At 47.4% G+C, this 14,042-nt stretch overlaps 1 protein-coding gene across 12 annotated transcripts in view; it reads left to right on the forward strand.

The window, feature by feature from the left end:
- CENPI (centromere protein I) overlaps positions 1-14,042 on the forward strand; it is a 154,276-nt gene that overhangs the window by 135,216 nt on the left and 5,018 nt on the right. For all 12 annotated transcript variants that reach the window (XM_073639685.1, XM_073639691.1, XM_073639686.1 and 9 more), the window contains 5 exons: positions 8,210-8,295; positions 9,977-10,109; positions 12,953-13,077; positions 13,590-13,638; positions 13,740-13,973. In XM_073639685.1, the coding sequence (XP_073495786.1) occupies positions 8,210-8,295; positions 9,977-10,109; positions 12,953-13,077; positions 13,590-13,638; positions 13,740-13,973 (627 nt within the window). The remainder of the gene's footprint in view (positions 1-8,209; positions 8,296-9,976; positions 10,110-12,952; positions 13,078-13,589; positions 13,639-13,739; positions 13,974-14,042) is intronic.

The raw sequence follows: 14,042 nt of genomic DNA on the forward strand, positions 1-14,042 counted from the left end.
GGCTTGTCCGAAGAGTCAAGGCTAACCCAAGGACAACAAGGAAGGAGCTCCGGGAAGATCTCATGGCAGTGGGGACATTGGTTTCAGTCAATACCATAAGTAACGTACTCCACCGCAATGGTCTCCGTTCCAGACGAGCCCGTAAGGTACCTTTACTTTCAAAGCGTCATGTCAAGGCTCGTCTACAGTTTGCTCATGATCACTTGGAGGACTCTGAGACAGACTGGTTCAAGGTTCTATGGTCTGATGAGACCAAGATCGAGATCTTTGGTGCCAACCACACACGTGACGTTTGGAGACTGGATGGCACTGCATACGACCCCAAGAATACCATCCCTACAGTCAAGCATGGTGGTGGCAGCATCATGCTGTGGGGCTGTTTCTCAGCCAAGGGGCCTGGCCATCTGGTCCGCATCCATGGGAAGATGGATAGCACGGCCTACCTGGAGATTTTGGCCAAGAACCTCCGCTCCTCCATCAAGGATCTTAAGATGGGTCGTAATTTCATCTTCCAACAAGACAACGACCCAAAGCACACAGCCAAGAAAACCAAGGCCTGGTTCAAGAGGGAAAAAGTCAAGGTGTTGGAGTGGCCTAGTCAGTCTCCTGACCTTAACCCAATTGAAAACTTGTGGAAGGAGCTCAAGAATAAAGTCCACATGAGACACCCAAAGAACCTAGATAACTTGGAGAAGATCTGCATGGAGGAGTGGGCCAAGATAACTCCACAGACCTGTGCCGGCCTGATCAGGTCTTATAAAAGACGATTATTAGCTGTAATTGCAAACAAGGGTTATTCCACAAAATATTAAACATAGGGGTTGAATAATAATTGACCCACACTTTTATGTTTAAAATTTAATAAAATTCAACTGAGCAACATAACTTTTTGGTTTGTAAGATTTATGCTTCTGTTCATAAAACCTACTCTCGTTTGCAGTTTGAAGGCTCTAACTTATTTGCATCTTATCAAACCAGCTAAATCTGCAGGGGGTTGAATACTACTTGTAGGCACTGTATATCCACATGGCACTCCAAAATAGTATCAATGAAAACGTAGTCCTGCAAAAAAACTCCAGCCCTCAAGTACCCTCATCAAGTCATGTGTTCACTATATCCTTTTTATTGTAAAATTATGTAAATATTATCAGCACCTCAGAAATTGCCTTTGGTGCTTGTTTTTATAGACTGTGCCCAAATCTTGTAAGGGGGTACTTGAGATCTGGAGAAACTGGTCTAAGGGTTAAATTAAGGTAAAAGGAGCTGCTGACATAGCAGCCATCAGTTGCTGGCTAGCTACCGGCAGGGATTGGGCATGTGTCCTCTTCAGATGAATAGGACGGGTGCTTGATACCTGCCGGTCCGGTAAGCAGGTGTCGATTTTCATGTCTGTAGCACGTCTCACCTCTGTGACCGTGAGAAGTGATGGATAACCCCTTTTAGATAACCGATGCCCCAAATAGTCTAAAATAATGAAAGGACTTTTCTCATGTTTAATTTTTTCCTGGGGGATGAGGAGTACTGTCTGCTTCTGAAAATTGTCACTTGGCACCAGTGGCTTGATGGCACTACTGTCGCGAGCTAGGCGCTCTGTGATTTTGCCAGCAGAGGCAGCTTGAAAGATTTTTTTTTTTACAAAAAAAAAGTAAATTGTGAAGTTGCTTGTTTCTACAGGTACATTACAATTTTATCCATCAGTGAAGTTGAGACTAACCCTTTAAATACTCACTTAATTCAACACCGCTCTTTTCAATCTCCACCTGGGTCCCCCCGTCCGGAAGCTCAGAGCCGGTCTGTGACCATGACAGCGAATTACTCGCAGCTGTGTTGGTTATCTATCTCTGTTACCGGTAATTGGCTGCAGCCAATCGCATGCCTATCCTAACTGATCTGGGTGTGCCGAAACGGGTGGGAAAACCAAGCAACGGAGTACGGGGGATCGTAAGATGGTTAAGAAATATGTTTAGAGGCTAGACAACCCATGTTAGTGCATTGTTGTCCTCACAAGGATAAAATAGTTATTTACTCTGTTGCCTCATTAGGGGACACAGGACCATGGGTGTTATGCTGCTGTCCACTAGGAGGCGACACTATGCTTAATCTGAAAAAGATTAACCGTGGCTCCTCCTCTGCAGTATACACCCCTGGACGGCGTCAGCCTTCCCCAGTTTTTGCTTAGTGTCGCATAGGAGGCACACCTAAAGATTTTTACTCCGATTTTTTTTTTACGACGGAATTACAGATGAAGATAAGTGGGTCTCCTGCGAGGCTCCCGGCATGGCTCCTTCCTCTGCCCCCTTTTATGGGGTGCACAATTGAAGTCGAGATGTCTACTTACCATGTCGCTTCTTCCCCAGCCCCTCGGGTGCTGGTTCGAAGTTGAGACCCCCCTCCTTCCCCAATTCCTTTTGGTCTCTGGGTTAAGGTCGAGGCGAAGATAACAGCCCCCTGATGGTGACAGCAGCACCCTCCCTAATCCCCCTCTGGGGGGTATTAGGTTGAGACGCCTCAGGTAGGGCCTGTGCAGGCATCCACAGCTCCCAGTAGCTGACACTCTGCACCGAGTCCAGGAATCCCAGCCCTGCTGCGGACTCCTGTTGGGGCCGGGGGAGAGTGCAAGGCAGACATGGCATACATAGATTCAGGCCTTCCCAGCCCTGTCTCTTTGCTGGCACCAGCGCTATGGTGCCTCAGGGGGTTCAGATCCGGCACCCCACCCCCCCCACCAGACTTCCGCGCCGGCCTGGAGCCCTTTTGGGCATCGGCTATAAATTTACACCGCGGCTCCGGCCTAGCCGAAGCCGCCGCCCACTCTCCGCCCCCCCTGCCCCACCCCCGGATGATGAATATGACACTCTACAGTGTCATAGAAGGGGCAGAGCCAAACTGAAAGGGCGCGTTTTTCAGATAATGCCGGCCTTTTTTCAGCTCTCCGCCCACCTTCTTCTTCACACTCCGGCGGCCATTATCTGCTACAGGAACATTAACCCTGCAGCTACTGGTCGGCACATACAGACCAGGCCTGCCAGTCTCCGGGGCCACAGGATTGTGGATCTGCAGCTCTGGACTTAAGACGCACACTGATGGGGTAAGATCACAGCTGGAGTCTCTCACTCGGCTGTGAATCCTATAAGCTTCTCTGCATTGCTGGCCCCCTCTGCATAGCCACCCCCTGTATACTATGCCGGGCTCAAGGTCCAAGAGAACCAGGCAGGACTGCTATTATGCACTCTGTACAGCCTGCAGTAATACTCTCCTCAGTGGCAGCACGTATCCACATTGCCAGGACTGCATGCAGACTGCTGTGCCAGAGCCCCATGAAGCCCTTGCCAATACTTCGGTGCCTAATACCACACCGGAATGGGTCACTCAGATGTCGCAATCTATGACACAGTCTATAGATAACCTCACATCCACATTGCTTCAGGCTCTGCAGAGTCATGCCTCGGCTATGAACACTACTCAGCAAAGGGAGAGTTCCACTCGGGGACATGATAGCACGGGCACATCCACGTCTAGGTCTGGACGCAAGCGGACCCACAGGTCACGTTCATCTGCGTCATCCCATACCACACGGTCTTCCCCTTCCAGTGAGAGACACCATACTCCCAGCTCATCTAGACCGTCCCCTGACAGGGACAGACAATGTAGATCCCCACAGCCATCCCTGACCAGAGAAGGCCTCCGCTCCGGTTCTCCCAACAGGAGACGCCTTAGTAATACACAGGATTCGGAAGACATCTGTGATTCCGACTCAGACAAGGAAACCGAAGGGTCCCTAATCCCTATTTCCCCTGGCAATGCAGTGCTAGTTGAAGATCTCATCTCATCCATCCATCGGGTATTGGACATCTCCGACTCACCCCTGGAAACACCAGGACATAAGATTTCCTTTGAAGGAGTCCTGAAACCGCCTAAGGTCTTCTTTGACCACCCAGAATTTAAAGCGATCCTTAAAAAGCAGTTCTTACAACCTGAGAAAAAGTTTACTAATCGCAAATATCTGGAGGCGCGGTACCCCTTTCCACAGGAGGTCACCAAACAGTGAACAGATCCACCTGAAGTGGACCCTCCAGTCTCCAGACTAGCAGCACAGACACTTCTTTCACAGCCAGATAGCTCAACCCTCAGGGACACAGCAGACCGGCAGGTGGAACGCATGGCTCGTTCAATTTTTGAGGCCGCAGGGGCCTCCCTGGCTTCCGCGTTCGCCTCAGTTTGGGCTGCCAAGGCCATCTTGGCCTGGGCCCAAAAATTTACAAACTGGCCTACAAGCATCTACCCCTGAACTGTCGGACCAAGCGGCCCAAATAGCGGTTGTAGCAGATTACATGCTCCATGCAGCTCTGGATTCTGCAAGGGGTGCAGCGGGGATAGCATCAAACGCCATCACGATTCGGCGTATCCTCTGGCTGCGGGAATGGAAAGCAGATGCAGCCTCAAAGAAGTCCCTCACACACCTCCCATATTTCAGTGGTCGGCTTTTCGGTGAACAGTTGGACACAATGATAATCCAATGCCACCGGGGGTAAGAGTACCTCTCTCCCCCAACTGAAGCCCAAACACACTTACAAAATGCGCAATCAAGCACGATTCCGATCCTTTCGGAACTCTTCCGGCTGGTCCATCTCGCAACCAGCACAAAATACCAGCCGCGCTCCATGTAGGGACAACTCGCGTTCGACGCAAAAGTCGGACTAGACCTGGCAATCAAGGGCAGGCCAGTCAAAATTTAAAGGAGGAAAATCTCGCATTTCCTCCTCATCATGACTCACGGACTCCGAAAGACACCCCACCTGTAGGCGGCCGTCTTTCGCTCTTTTACCAAGTCTGGCTGCCTTACAGAGGACAGGTGGGTCAGGGAACTAGTGTCTTCAGGATACAAGATGGAGTTCACTTCCAACCCGCCAAACAGATTCTTTCTGTCTGTTCCCCCAAAACCGGCAGCCAAGGCTCTTGCCTTCCACCACGCGGTCTCCTCGCTTCTTCAAGCAGGAGTCATAGTACCGGTCCCCACGGCGGAGCGCTTCCAAGGGTTCTACTCCCATTTATTCGTAGTCCCCAAAAAAGGAGGCAGCGTACGGCCCATACTGGACCTAAAACAGCTCAACAAATATGTACGGGTACGTCATTTTCGCATGGAGTCCCTTCGGTCCATCATTGCGTCCATGGAGAAAGGAGAATTTCTCGCATCCATAGACATTCAAGACGCATACCTGCATATACCAATTGCTCCCGCCCATCAGAGATTTCTCAGGTTCGCAATCGACCAGGAACACTACCAGTTCGTGGCTCTCCCGTTCTGACTCGCCACGGCTCTCAGAGTGTTTACCAAAGTCATGGCAGTCACCATGGACGTCCTGCACTCCAGAGGCATAATAGTCGTTCCATATCTGGACGATCTCCTCATCAAGGCTTCCACCTTCAAGGACTGCGAACTCAGAGTCTCAATCACAATCGACATTCTGAGTTGGCTGGGCTGGTTAGTCAACCTACAAAAGTCAACACCCTCAAGGGTCTAGTACTCCTTTCCAAAGACAAGGCACTGCCTCTCCTTATAGGAGTCCTCACCCTACTTCGCAAACCCCCTCGGTCTCACCGGTTTGCCATGAGAGTCCTTGGCAGGATGGTGGAGGTAATAGAAGCGGTCCCATTTGCCCAGCTTCACCTCAGGCCTCTCCAACTAGCCATCCTCAAGTCATGGGACAGGAACCCTTTTTCTCTCGACAGGGAGTTTCAGTTGACATCGTCAACCAGGAGGTCCCTGCACTGGTGGCTCAAGCCAACCTCACTAACAAAGAGGAAATCCTTTCTCACGGGTCAATGGAAAGTTCTGACCACCGACGCGAGCCTGACTGGTTGGGGTGCGGTACACCTACACCACAGAGCACAGGGCAAGTGGTCCCCAGCAGAAGCGACCATGCCCATCAACATCTTGGAAATTCGTGCCATTCTCCTGGCATTGAGAGCCTTCCATCACTTACTGGCAGCCTCTCACATCAGAGTACAGTCGGACAATGCCACGGCTGTGGCATATGTAAATCACCAAGGGGGGACCCGCAATGCCCAGGCGATGTGAGAAGTGACACACATTCTCCACTAGGCAGAAGACACAGGCTGGGTTCTCTCTGCGGTCCACATTCCGGGTGTGGATAACTGGGAAGCAGACTTCCTCAGCCGGCAAGGCATGGACTCGGGAGAGTGGTCTCTCCATCCCGAAGTTTTTCGCCAGATCTGCCATCGCTGGGGACTCTGGACGTGGACCTGATGGCATCCCACTTCAATGCCAAAGTCTCCAACTTCATGGCCAGAACACACGACCCGCGGTCGCTAGGAGCGGACGCCCTGGTTCAGGACTGGACCCAGTTCCAGCTCCTGTACATTTTTCCACCTCTCCCCCTGATATCCAGAGTGGTGAGTAAGATTAAGCAAGAGGGAGTTCCAACCATCCTAATCGCACCAGACTGGCCCAGACGTACGTGATACGCCGACATCGTGCAGCTCACAGCAGACGTCCCCTGGCGTCTCCCCGACCGCCCGGATCTTTTGTCACAGGGCCCGTTCTACCACCAGAACTCAGGGGCCCTCAATTTGATGGCATGGCCATTGAGACCTGGGTTTTAACCCAGTCAGGGTTCTCGCCTGACGTCATTGGAACCATGATCAGGGCACGGAAGCCAACCTCTGCTAAGATTTATTACCGTACCTGGAAAGCCTTCTTTACCTGGTGCGAATCTCGTGGCCAGACCCCATTCCCTTATTCCCTCCCCAGAGTACTTGGGTTTCTCCAATCGCGTCTGGAGGCCAGACTATCCCTGGCCTCCCTTAAGAGCCAGGTGTCAGCTCTCTCAGTGCTTTTTCAGAGGTGCATTGCTAACAAGCCACAAGTAAGGACATTTTTTCAGGGGGTTTCCTGATTGGTTCCCCCCTACAGACGACCACTAGAAACGTGGGATCTCAACCTAGTGCTGTCAGCATTGCAGGAAACACCTTTTGAACCCCTTAGGAAAGTCCCACTCCGCCTTCTATCCCAGAAAGTGGTTTTCCTAGTGGCAATCACCTCGCTACGCAGGGTGTCTGAACTGACAGCACTCTCCTGCAGACGACCCTTCCTGTTTTTTTACCAGGACAAGGTAGTTCTCCTTACGGTCCCATCCTTCCTTCCGAAGGTTGTGTCCAACTTCCACCTCAATGAGGAAATTTCACCGCCATCCCTCTGTCCGATCCCGGTTCATAGAGTGGAGAAGGCTCTGCATACGCTTGACCTGGTCAGGGCATCGTGTATCTATGACTGCGCCCTTCTGGAAGTCTGATTCTCTTTTCCTTCTTCTGGAAGGCGGCCGCAAGGGTCTACCAGCTTCCAAAGCTACCCTTGCCAGGTGGATCAAATCCACCATACAAGAGGCCTACCGCCTCAAAAATTCTCCTCTTCCAGCAGGTATTACGGCACACTCTACACGTGCGGTAGGGGCCTCCTCGGCCATTCAGCACCAGGCCTCGGCGCAACACGTGTGTAAGGCAGCCACCTGGACTAATCTACACACTTTTACCAAACACTACAGGGTTCATACCCAGTCCTTAGCAGACGCGAGCCTGGGTAGATGTATCCTGCAGGCGGCAGTGCCCCAATTATAGGGGCCTGTCTACACAATATTCGTCCATTGCTTCCCACCCAGGGACTGCTTTGGGACGTCCCATGGTCCTGTGTCCCCCAATGAGGCGACAGAGTAAAGGAGATTTTTGTGTACTCACCGTAAAATCTTTCTCTTAGCCTCTAATTGGGGGACACAGCTCCCACCCTGTCGCCTGTTCCGGGCCTTTATGTTGAGTTCTCATATTGTTTTTTTCTTGAGCTCGTACATAGTTGCCTTCTTATAGGCATGGTTATGTTATCCATGTTACGATCCTCCTATTGCTTTTGCACAAAACTGGGGAAGGCTGACGCCGTCCAGGGGTGTATACTGCAGAGGAGGAGCCACGCTTAATCTTTTTCAGATTAAGCCTAGTGTCGCCTCCTAGTGGACAGCAGCATAACACCCATGGTTCTGTGTCCCCCAATTAGAGGCCAAGAGAAAGAGATTTTACGGTGAGTACATAAAAATCTCCTTTTTCCTTAACTTCTGTGAGATTTCCATGTGCAGAGATAGATGGTAACATATCTTACCATGCTGCCTTCTTCAGTAGCTAGTAATTATATTCTCTCTGCTAGATTGATGTATTGAAGACACTAAAAAGACTTTTACAAAACTGGTTGGTGAAATATTCTGCCGGCCCAGACCACGAAAGCGCGGAGAGGTAAGAAATAGCCAAATTTCCATTATCCCAGTTGAAATTTTAGTGATCAGAAAGTATAAAATGGGTAAAACATTCGGGTTTTGTTTTCTGCTTTTTTGTGATTTTAGAACAAATTAGATTTTTTACACAAAAGTGCCATGTTTTTTTTTCTGAAACTTCAGTATAACTTATCTTTTGCACATTCCCCTATTAAAGAGTAATTAATAATAGTAAGGCTGTGTGCCCACGATGCGGTTTTTAAGCGTTTCCGCAGCAGCAGAAACGCTTAAAAAACGCTTGGTAGAAGGTCTGCCATGTTCCCCAATGATAATCCGCATGTGCTGTGCACATGCTGCGGAAATTTCCGCTGCGGATTATCATTGTGGAAATAAACGCAGCACTACCAATTATTTTGCGGAAACGCTGCGTTTTCGCCGCCATTGACTTGCATTAGAACGCGCCAATTCCGCAAGACTGCATTTGTACTTGCGCTATTGGCGCGTTCTAATGTGCGGATGGTACCCGGGTGTAGAGGAGAGGAGAGTCTCATCCAGACCCAGGTACCCAAAAAGCTGTAAAAAAAGAATAAAATAAAAAATAAATGTATACTTATCTTCTGGCGGCCCGCGGTGCGCTCCTCCTTGCTTCCCGGCACTTCATGATGGAACAAAGGACCTGCGCTGATGTCAGAGTCATGTGACTGGTCACGCGACGTTGATATCGGCAGGTCCTTCACTCTACTGCTGCTGGCAGCCGGGACGGTGAAGCAAGACAGCGCGGGCCATCGGAGGGTAAGTATAGGTTTATTTTTTGACATTCTCTCGGGTCACACTATATAAATCCATGCCGGTTGCATGGATTTATATAGTGTGACCAAGTTGTCACAAGCACTTTCCAAGTGATGCTAAAATTGCTTGTCAACCCACATGCGGAAATGCAAGTGAAGAACGCTTCACATCAGCATGTCCCTGTCAGGAAAAACGCATGTACAATCCGCATATGCAATCCGCATGTACAATCCGCATGTGCAATCCGCATGTGCAATCCGCATGTGCAATCCGCATGTACAATCCGCATGTACAATCCTCATGCATTTTTTTCTCCCAGGGAGATGCAGAAACGCTCAGGAAAAAATCCGGAGCATTTCTGCATCATGGGCACATAGCCTAATAATTTTTAATAAATCAACGCATGAAAATAAGACATTTTGTACTATATCTTATTGGAGATCTGCTTCTTTCTCCTCCTGAACTGATCTTTCATTCTCAAAATTCCCACATTATGGCAAGGTATGAAGCAGCCGGGAAAGCTGGCCTTCTATCATCACCTTGCCAGGTACCATTAAAAAGTATCAACCACTGAGGACTCTTTCTATCTATTGGCTAAATGGTACAAAGAGAGTTTTTTCCTCTGAGTTCACATAGGCATTTCCTAACCATATGGATTTATAAGAAGAGTTGATTTAGAATATAAGCTGTAAAGTATACCATAATCTTTCAGTCTGGGGGTAATAGATAGCATTTTCATCCAGTGAGTTTAAATTGGCCAACATATTCAGTTGATGCAATTTGGGCGAATATGTTGCCTTATATTTCTATTTAGTTTGTAGGAAATAAACTTTAGAATTCAAAGATCTATATTTTAGCTAAATAACTGTATGATCCCTAAAATCTAAGCTCAGTATGACCTTGTTTATATCTAGGAATGCCACCCTATCCAGCTTGATGACATGTGGTGACGCTTTGATCCAGTTCACCGGTGGCTTGTGTACTTCGGGGATCCTTTCTCAGGATAGTCCACTTCTTCTAAACACAATCCTTGACTTTTATAAGTTGGTAAGACAACTCCAGTGTTTTGTGTAATGCTGAATGTTATGTTTGGAAATCACCTGAGCTTTTATACTAAAGACATTATCAAACTCCTTAGCAGATGGTCATTCCATGTCAAGTGAACCAATGAATTCTTCCTCTATATATTTTGAATTCTTTTGAGATTTTGTTCTCTGGTAATAGTGTGTTAGAGAATGCAAAATGTGAAGAAAGAGAATTGTATATACCGTACTTTTCGGACTATAAGACGCACCTAGGTTTTAGAGGAAAATAGAAAAAAAATGTAAGCAAAAAATGTGGTCATGATGCCCTGTTATGGGGGAGGGGGTCTGCTGCTGACACTGGTATAGGGGTAATGTCCCCCAATTCTGTTACTATCCCCCATCCTGGTATGCATGGCACCCCAATCCCCCATGAAGTGAGCTGATGTATGCCTATGAAAGTGCCGGTAAGAGAACTGTCCATGTTTCTGCTGTACACTTAGAGCCACACTGTATGAGATGGCCAGGATGATGGTCTATAAATGATGGCAGGCTCACGTTAGAAGCTGTAGTGGATGGTGAGAGATGGAGCCAGAAAGTCACAAGTTCACAAAATTGTTATCCTTTTGTTCATCAGTGTATATCCATATGGGATGGAGATGCTACATATCCAGACAGAAAATCTTAGCTGAAATCGGGAACAGAGAAGTGGGTGAGATTTGTGTAGATCTCATCCACATGATGCAGAAATTTGAAAACTTGCTGCATGTCGATTTCTGCTGTAAAAAGGCTCAGCATTATTTTGCAGATTTTCCCCATTGACGTCACTAGAGAATTGAGAATCTGCAATCAAACATTTTACTGCAGATTCTCTTCAAATCTGTCTAAAATTGACAAAAACAACCATTTAATTTAAAGTGTTTTGCAGCTCTTGCGGTTGAGGCCTCCCTGGTCCACCCAGACAGTTTCTGCTTTCTGGTCCCATCTTACAAGTCCCTGCAGTTTTCTATGATTATATTGAATGCTTTCATGTAAAAGGTTTTGTATGAATGGTTTCACACACAGTATTTTAGGGGAAAAACAACACTACAGTATTTAAAGGGAATCCGTCAGCAGGATTTTGCTATGTAATCTGATATCAGCATGATGTATGGACAGAGACCCTGATTCCAGCGATGTATCACTTAGTTTACTGAGTGCAGCAGTTGTGATACAATCACAGCTTTTCTGCTGCAGATCTAGCAGAGCTCGGAATGCTCAGCTGTGTATAACGCCGTCCACGCCACTGATTGGCTGCTTTCTGTGTACACTGTATATTGGCAAAAAGCTGGTTGGACCAGGGGCTCTTAGTATATCCCGTAGATATCAGTACTAGGTGCCTAAGAGATCCCGTACTGACTAGGTGCCTATCCCGTGCTGATAATCTCCTGCTGATAAAACACTGATTTTATTGATACAAGACAACAGCCTAGTAAATAACACACTACTGTAATCAGGCTTCTACTGCAGACCTACAGGTAACCTGAGCTCTGTATAACCCACCCACACCCCTGATTGGCTGCTTTCTGCCTTTGGCTGCTTTCTGTCTACAATATACAATCCGTGGTGGAGGCGGGGTTACACAAAGCAGGAGGGCTATTGGCACTAGATACCTAGTCCTCTAGTGATAATGTCCTGCTGATAAAACTACCAGCTTCTGAGCTGGAAGATTATGCTGTGAGGTGGAGGCTGCAGCATGGGAATACGGGTGAGGTGTCTCACTTCATACTGGGTGTTATTATAAAGAAGCAATGTAATATGCATTCCTTTGTATTATGAAGGAGGCCACTTGAAGCTGTAACTGAACTAAACCCTGTCACAACCGCCTTTGGCTCTGCTCTTGTAATGAGACTTCAATTAGCCCTATATAGGGAGCTTATTCCTTCTTTTAGATATTATATTTCAACAATTAGCTATGTCCTCATGTATTAGATTAAAGGGGTTTTCCATTTTCAGGAAAGCTGGACCCATAGTGTGTAAAATACCTTGAAGCAAACTCTGCATCGACACTGGACCCAGGCAGGGTGGGTACTTGCTGAGTTTGTTATTATAGGTTTTTTACTCTGTGTAGCAAAGCCAGGTAGGACTGGGTTAAATCCTAGCACAGCAGGTCTTCATTAGATGCACCTGGCTAGCTTTGACTAAGAATCAGGAAATGGGTTTGTCAGCCTGCTATATGGTGAGCAGAGTGGAGTGCATTGAAGCTTGTGAGTCACCAGCCAAAACGTGAGCTGTGGCTGGGAGTGAGACGAGCCAGCGTCTGTCTCTGAATGGAGATTGCACAGGTCAGCTAGGAAAGCTGAGCAGTCTGTGTGTTGGAGCTGCAGAGAACTGCGTGGAAGCTGCAGCCTGTTCAGTGTAAACTGTGTATGGAGTTGAACATTTCTGTTTGGCGCTGGAAACTGCTGGAGCTCGGGCTGAAGGTGATACTGAGACTGGTAAGGCTGTGCCTCAACTGTGTATGAGGTTTGCTCCGGGAGAAAGGATTGTAATCTCGGTGAGCCCGCACTGACATATACATCCTGCTAAATTAACTGTTTATTTGCTGTAATACCTTTGTGCCCAGAAGAGGCTGTTTTGGGATTTCTTGGAGTTTTATGAAAGTATCCGCACTTGTTTGGACCAATCCGCATTGCCTGTGTGACCGCGACAGGGCTGTGGAGTCAGTAATACCTCGGACTCCGCAATTTCCCTGACTTCCATGTTGGTGATTTTCTGTTTGGTGAATTTATGGGAGAAATAGGTCAGTCAGTTCTTCCATTCTATTCACACACGTCGCTCACAAAACTGATGAATGACATAATATTTTCCTTTTTTTTATCATTACAGGTCAGTGAAATGTTTATTCAGTTTAATTTTCCCTTGGTTGTACTTCCACCTTCTGCAGTCTTTTATACGGCTCTTCTCTGTACAGATTCTGTCAACCTTAACCAGCTCTGCTTCATCATGCATAGGTATTGTATTTGGAGTCAAGATCTTGTATTTGGTTGATTAAAGGGAATCTGTCACCAAGTTTTTGTAACCCCATCTGAGAGCAGCATGACGTAGGGGCAGGGACCCTGATTCCAGTGATGTCACTTACTGGACCACTTGCTGCAATTTTGATAAAAAAAAAAATGTTTTCTCTGCAGCAGATCTAGCAGTTCTCTGAATGCTGAGCTCTGTATAACCCCGCCCACACCACTGATTGGCTGCTTTCTGTGTACACTGCCAATCACTGGTGGGGGTGGGGTTGGACTACCTGGCAGCAGGGTTACTTGTCCTCTAGTGATAATCTCCTGCTGATAAAACTGTGATTTTATAAATACTGCAGCAAGCAGCCCAGTAAGTGACACATCACTGGAATCAGGTTCTCTGTCTCTACATTTATGCTGCTTTCATATTCGGTGGCAAAAACCTGCTAACAGATTCCCTTGAATAATTTTTATTTTATTAATTTTCTTTTATTGTGGATACAATTTTACAGGTACAGGGATAACATCTTGATGGCAAAAAGGAACGAGCAAGTAAAAACAGTACAATGAAGTCTGAAATACAAGTAATGTGTAGGAATTACTTGTGGCATTTGGACAATCAGACTTACATTTTTGTTTATCTCCACTTTGCCTTTATATAGAGCGACATGCTTGTGAATATAAGCAGCCAGACGTGCGAGGTGTATAACCAGTACCTGACTACCATGGTCGGGTGTCTTTGGACATCACAAGCTTTTAACCAAGACACCCATCCACAGGGTATCAAGATGACGCCAGAGCTATTTGTACAGGCTAACGTTCCCATGTATAAGACGGCTTTCAATATCATCTACCACCCTGCATTACTGAGCTTCTCTATCGCCCTTCTGAGAGATGTAAGTACAGTAGCGGGTTTTTAACTTTATAACTGTCTGACACGCATCTAAGATGTACGGGTATATGGA

The sequence above is a fragment of the Phyllobates terribilis genome, unplaced genomic scaffold (assembly GCF_046119375.1).
Source record: "Phyllobates terribilis strain yellow unplaced genomic scaffold, ASM4611937v1 Scaffold_7__3_contigs__length_470593459, whole genome shotgun sequence".
NCBI lineage: Eukaryota > Metazoa > Chordata > Amphibia > Anura > Dendrobatidae > Phyllobates > Phyllobates terribilis.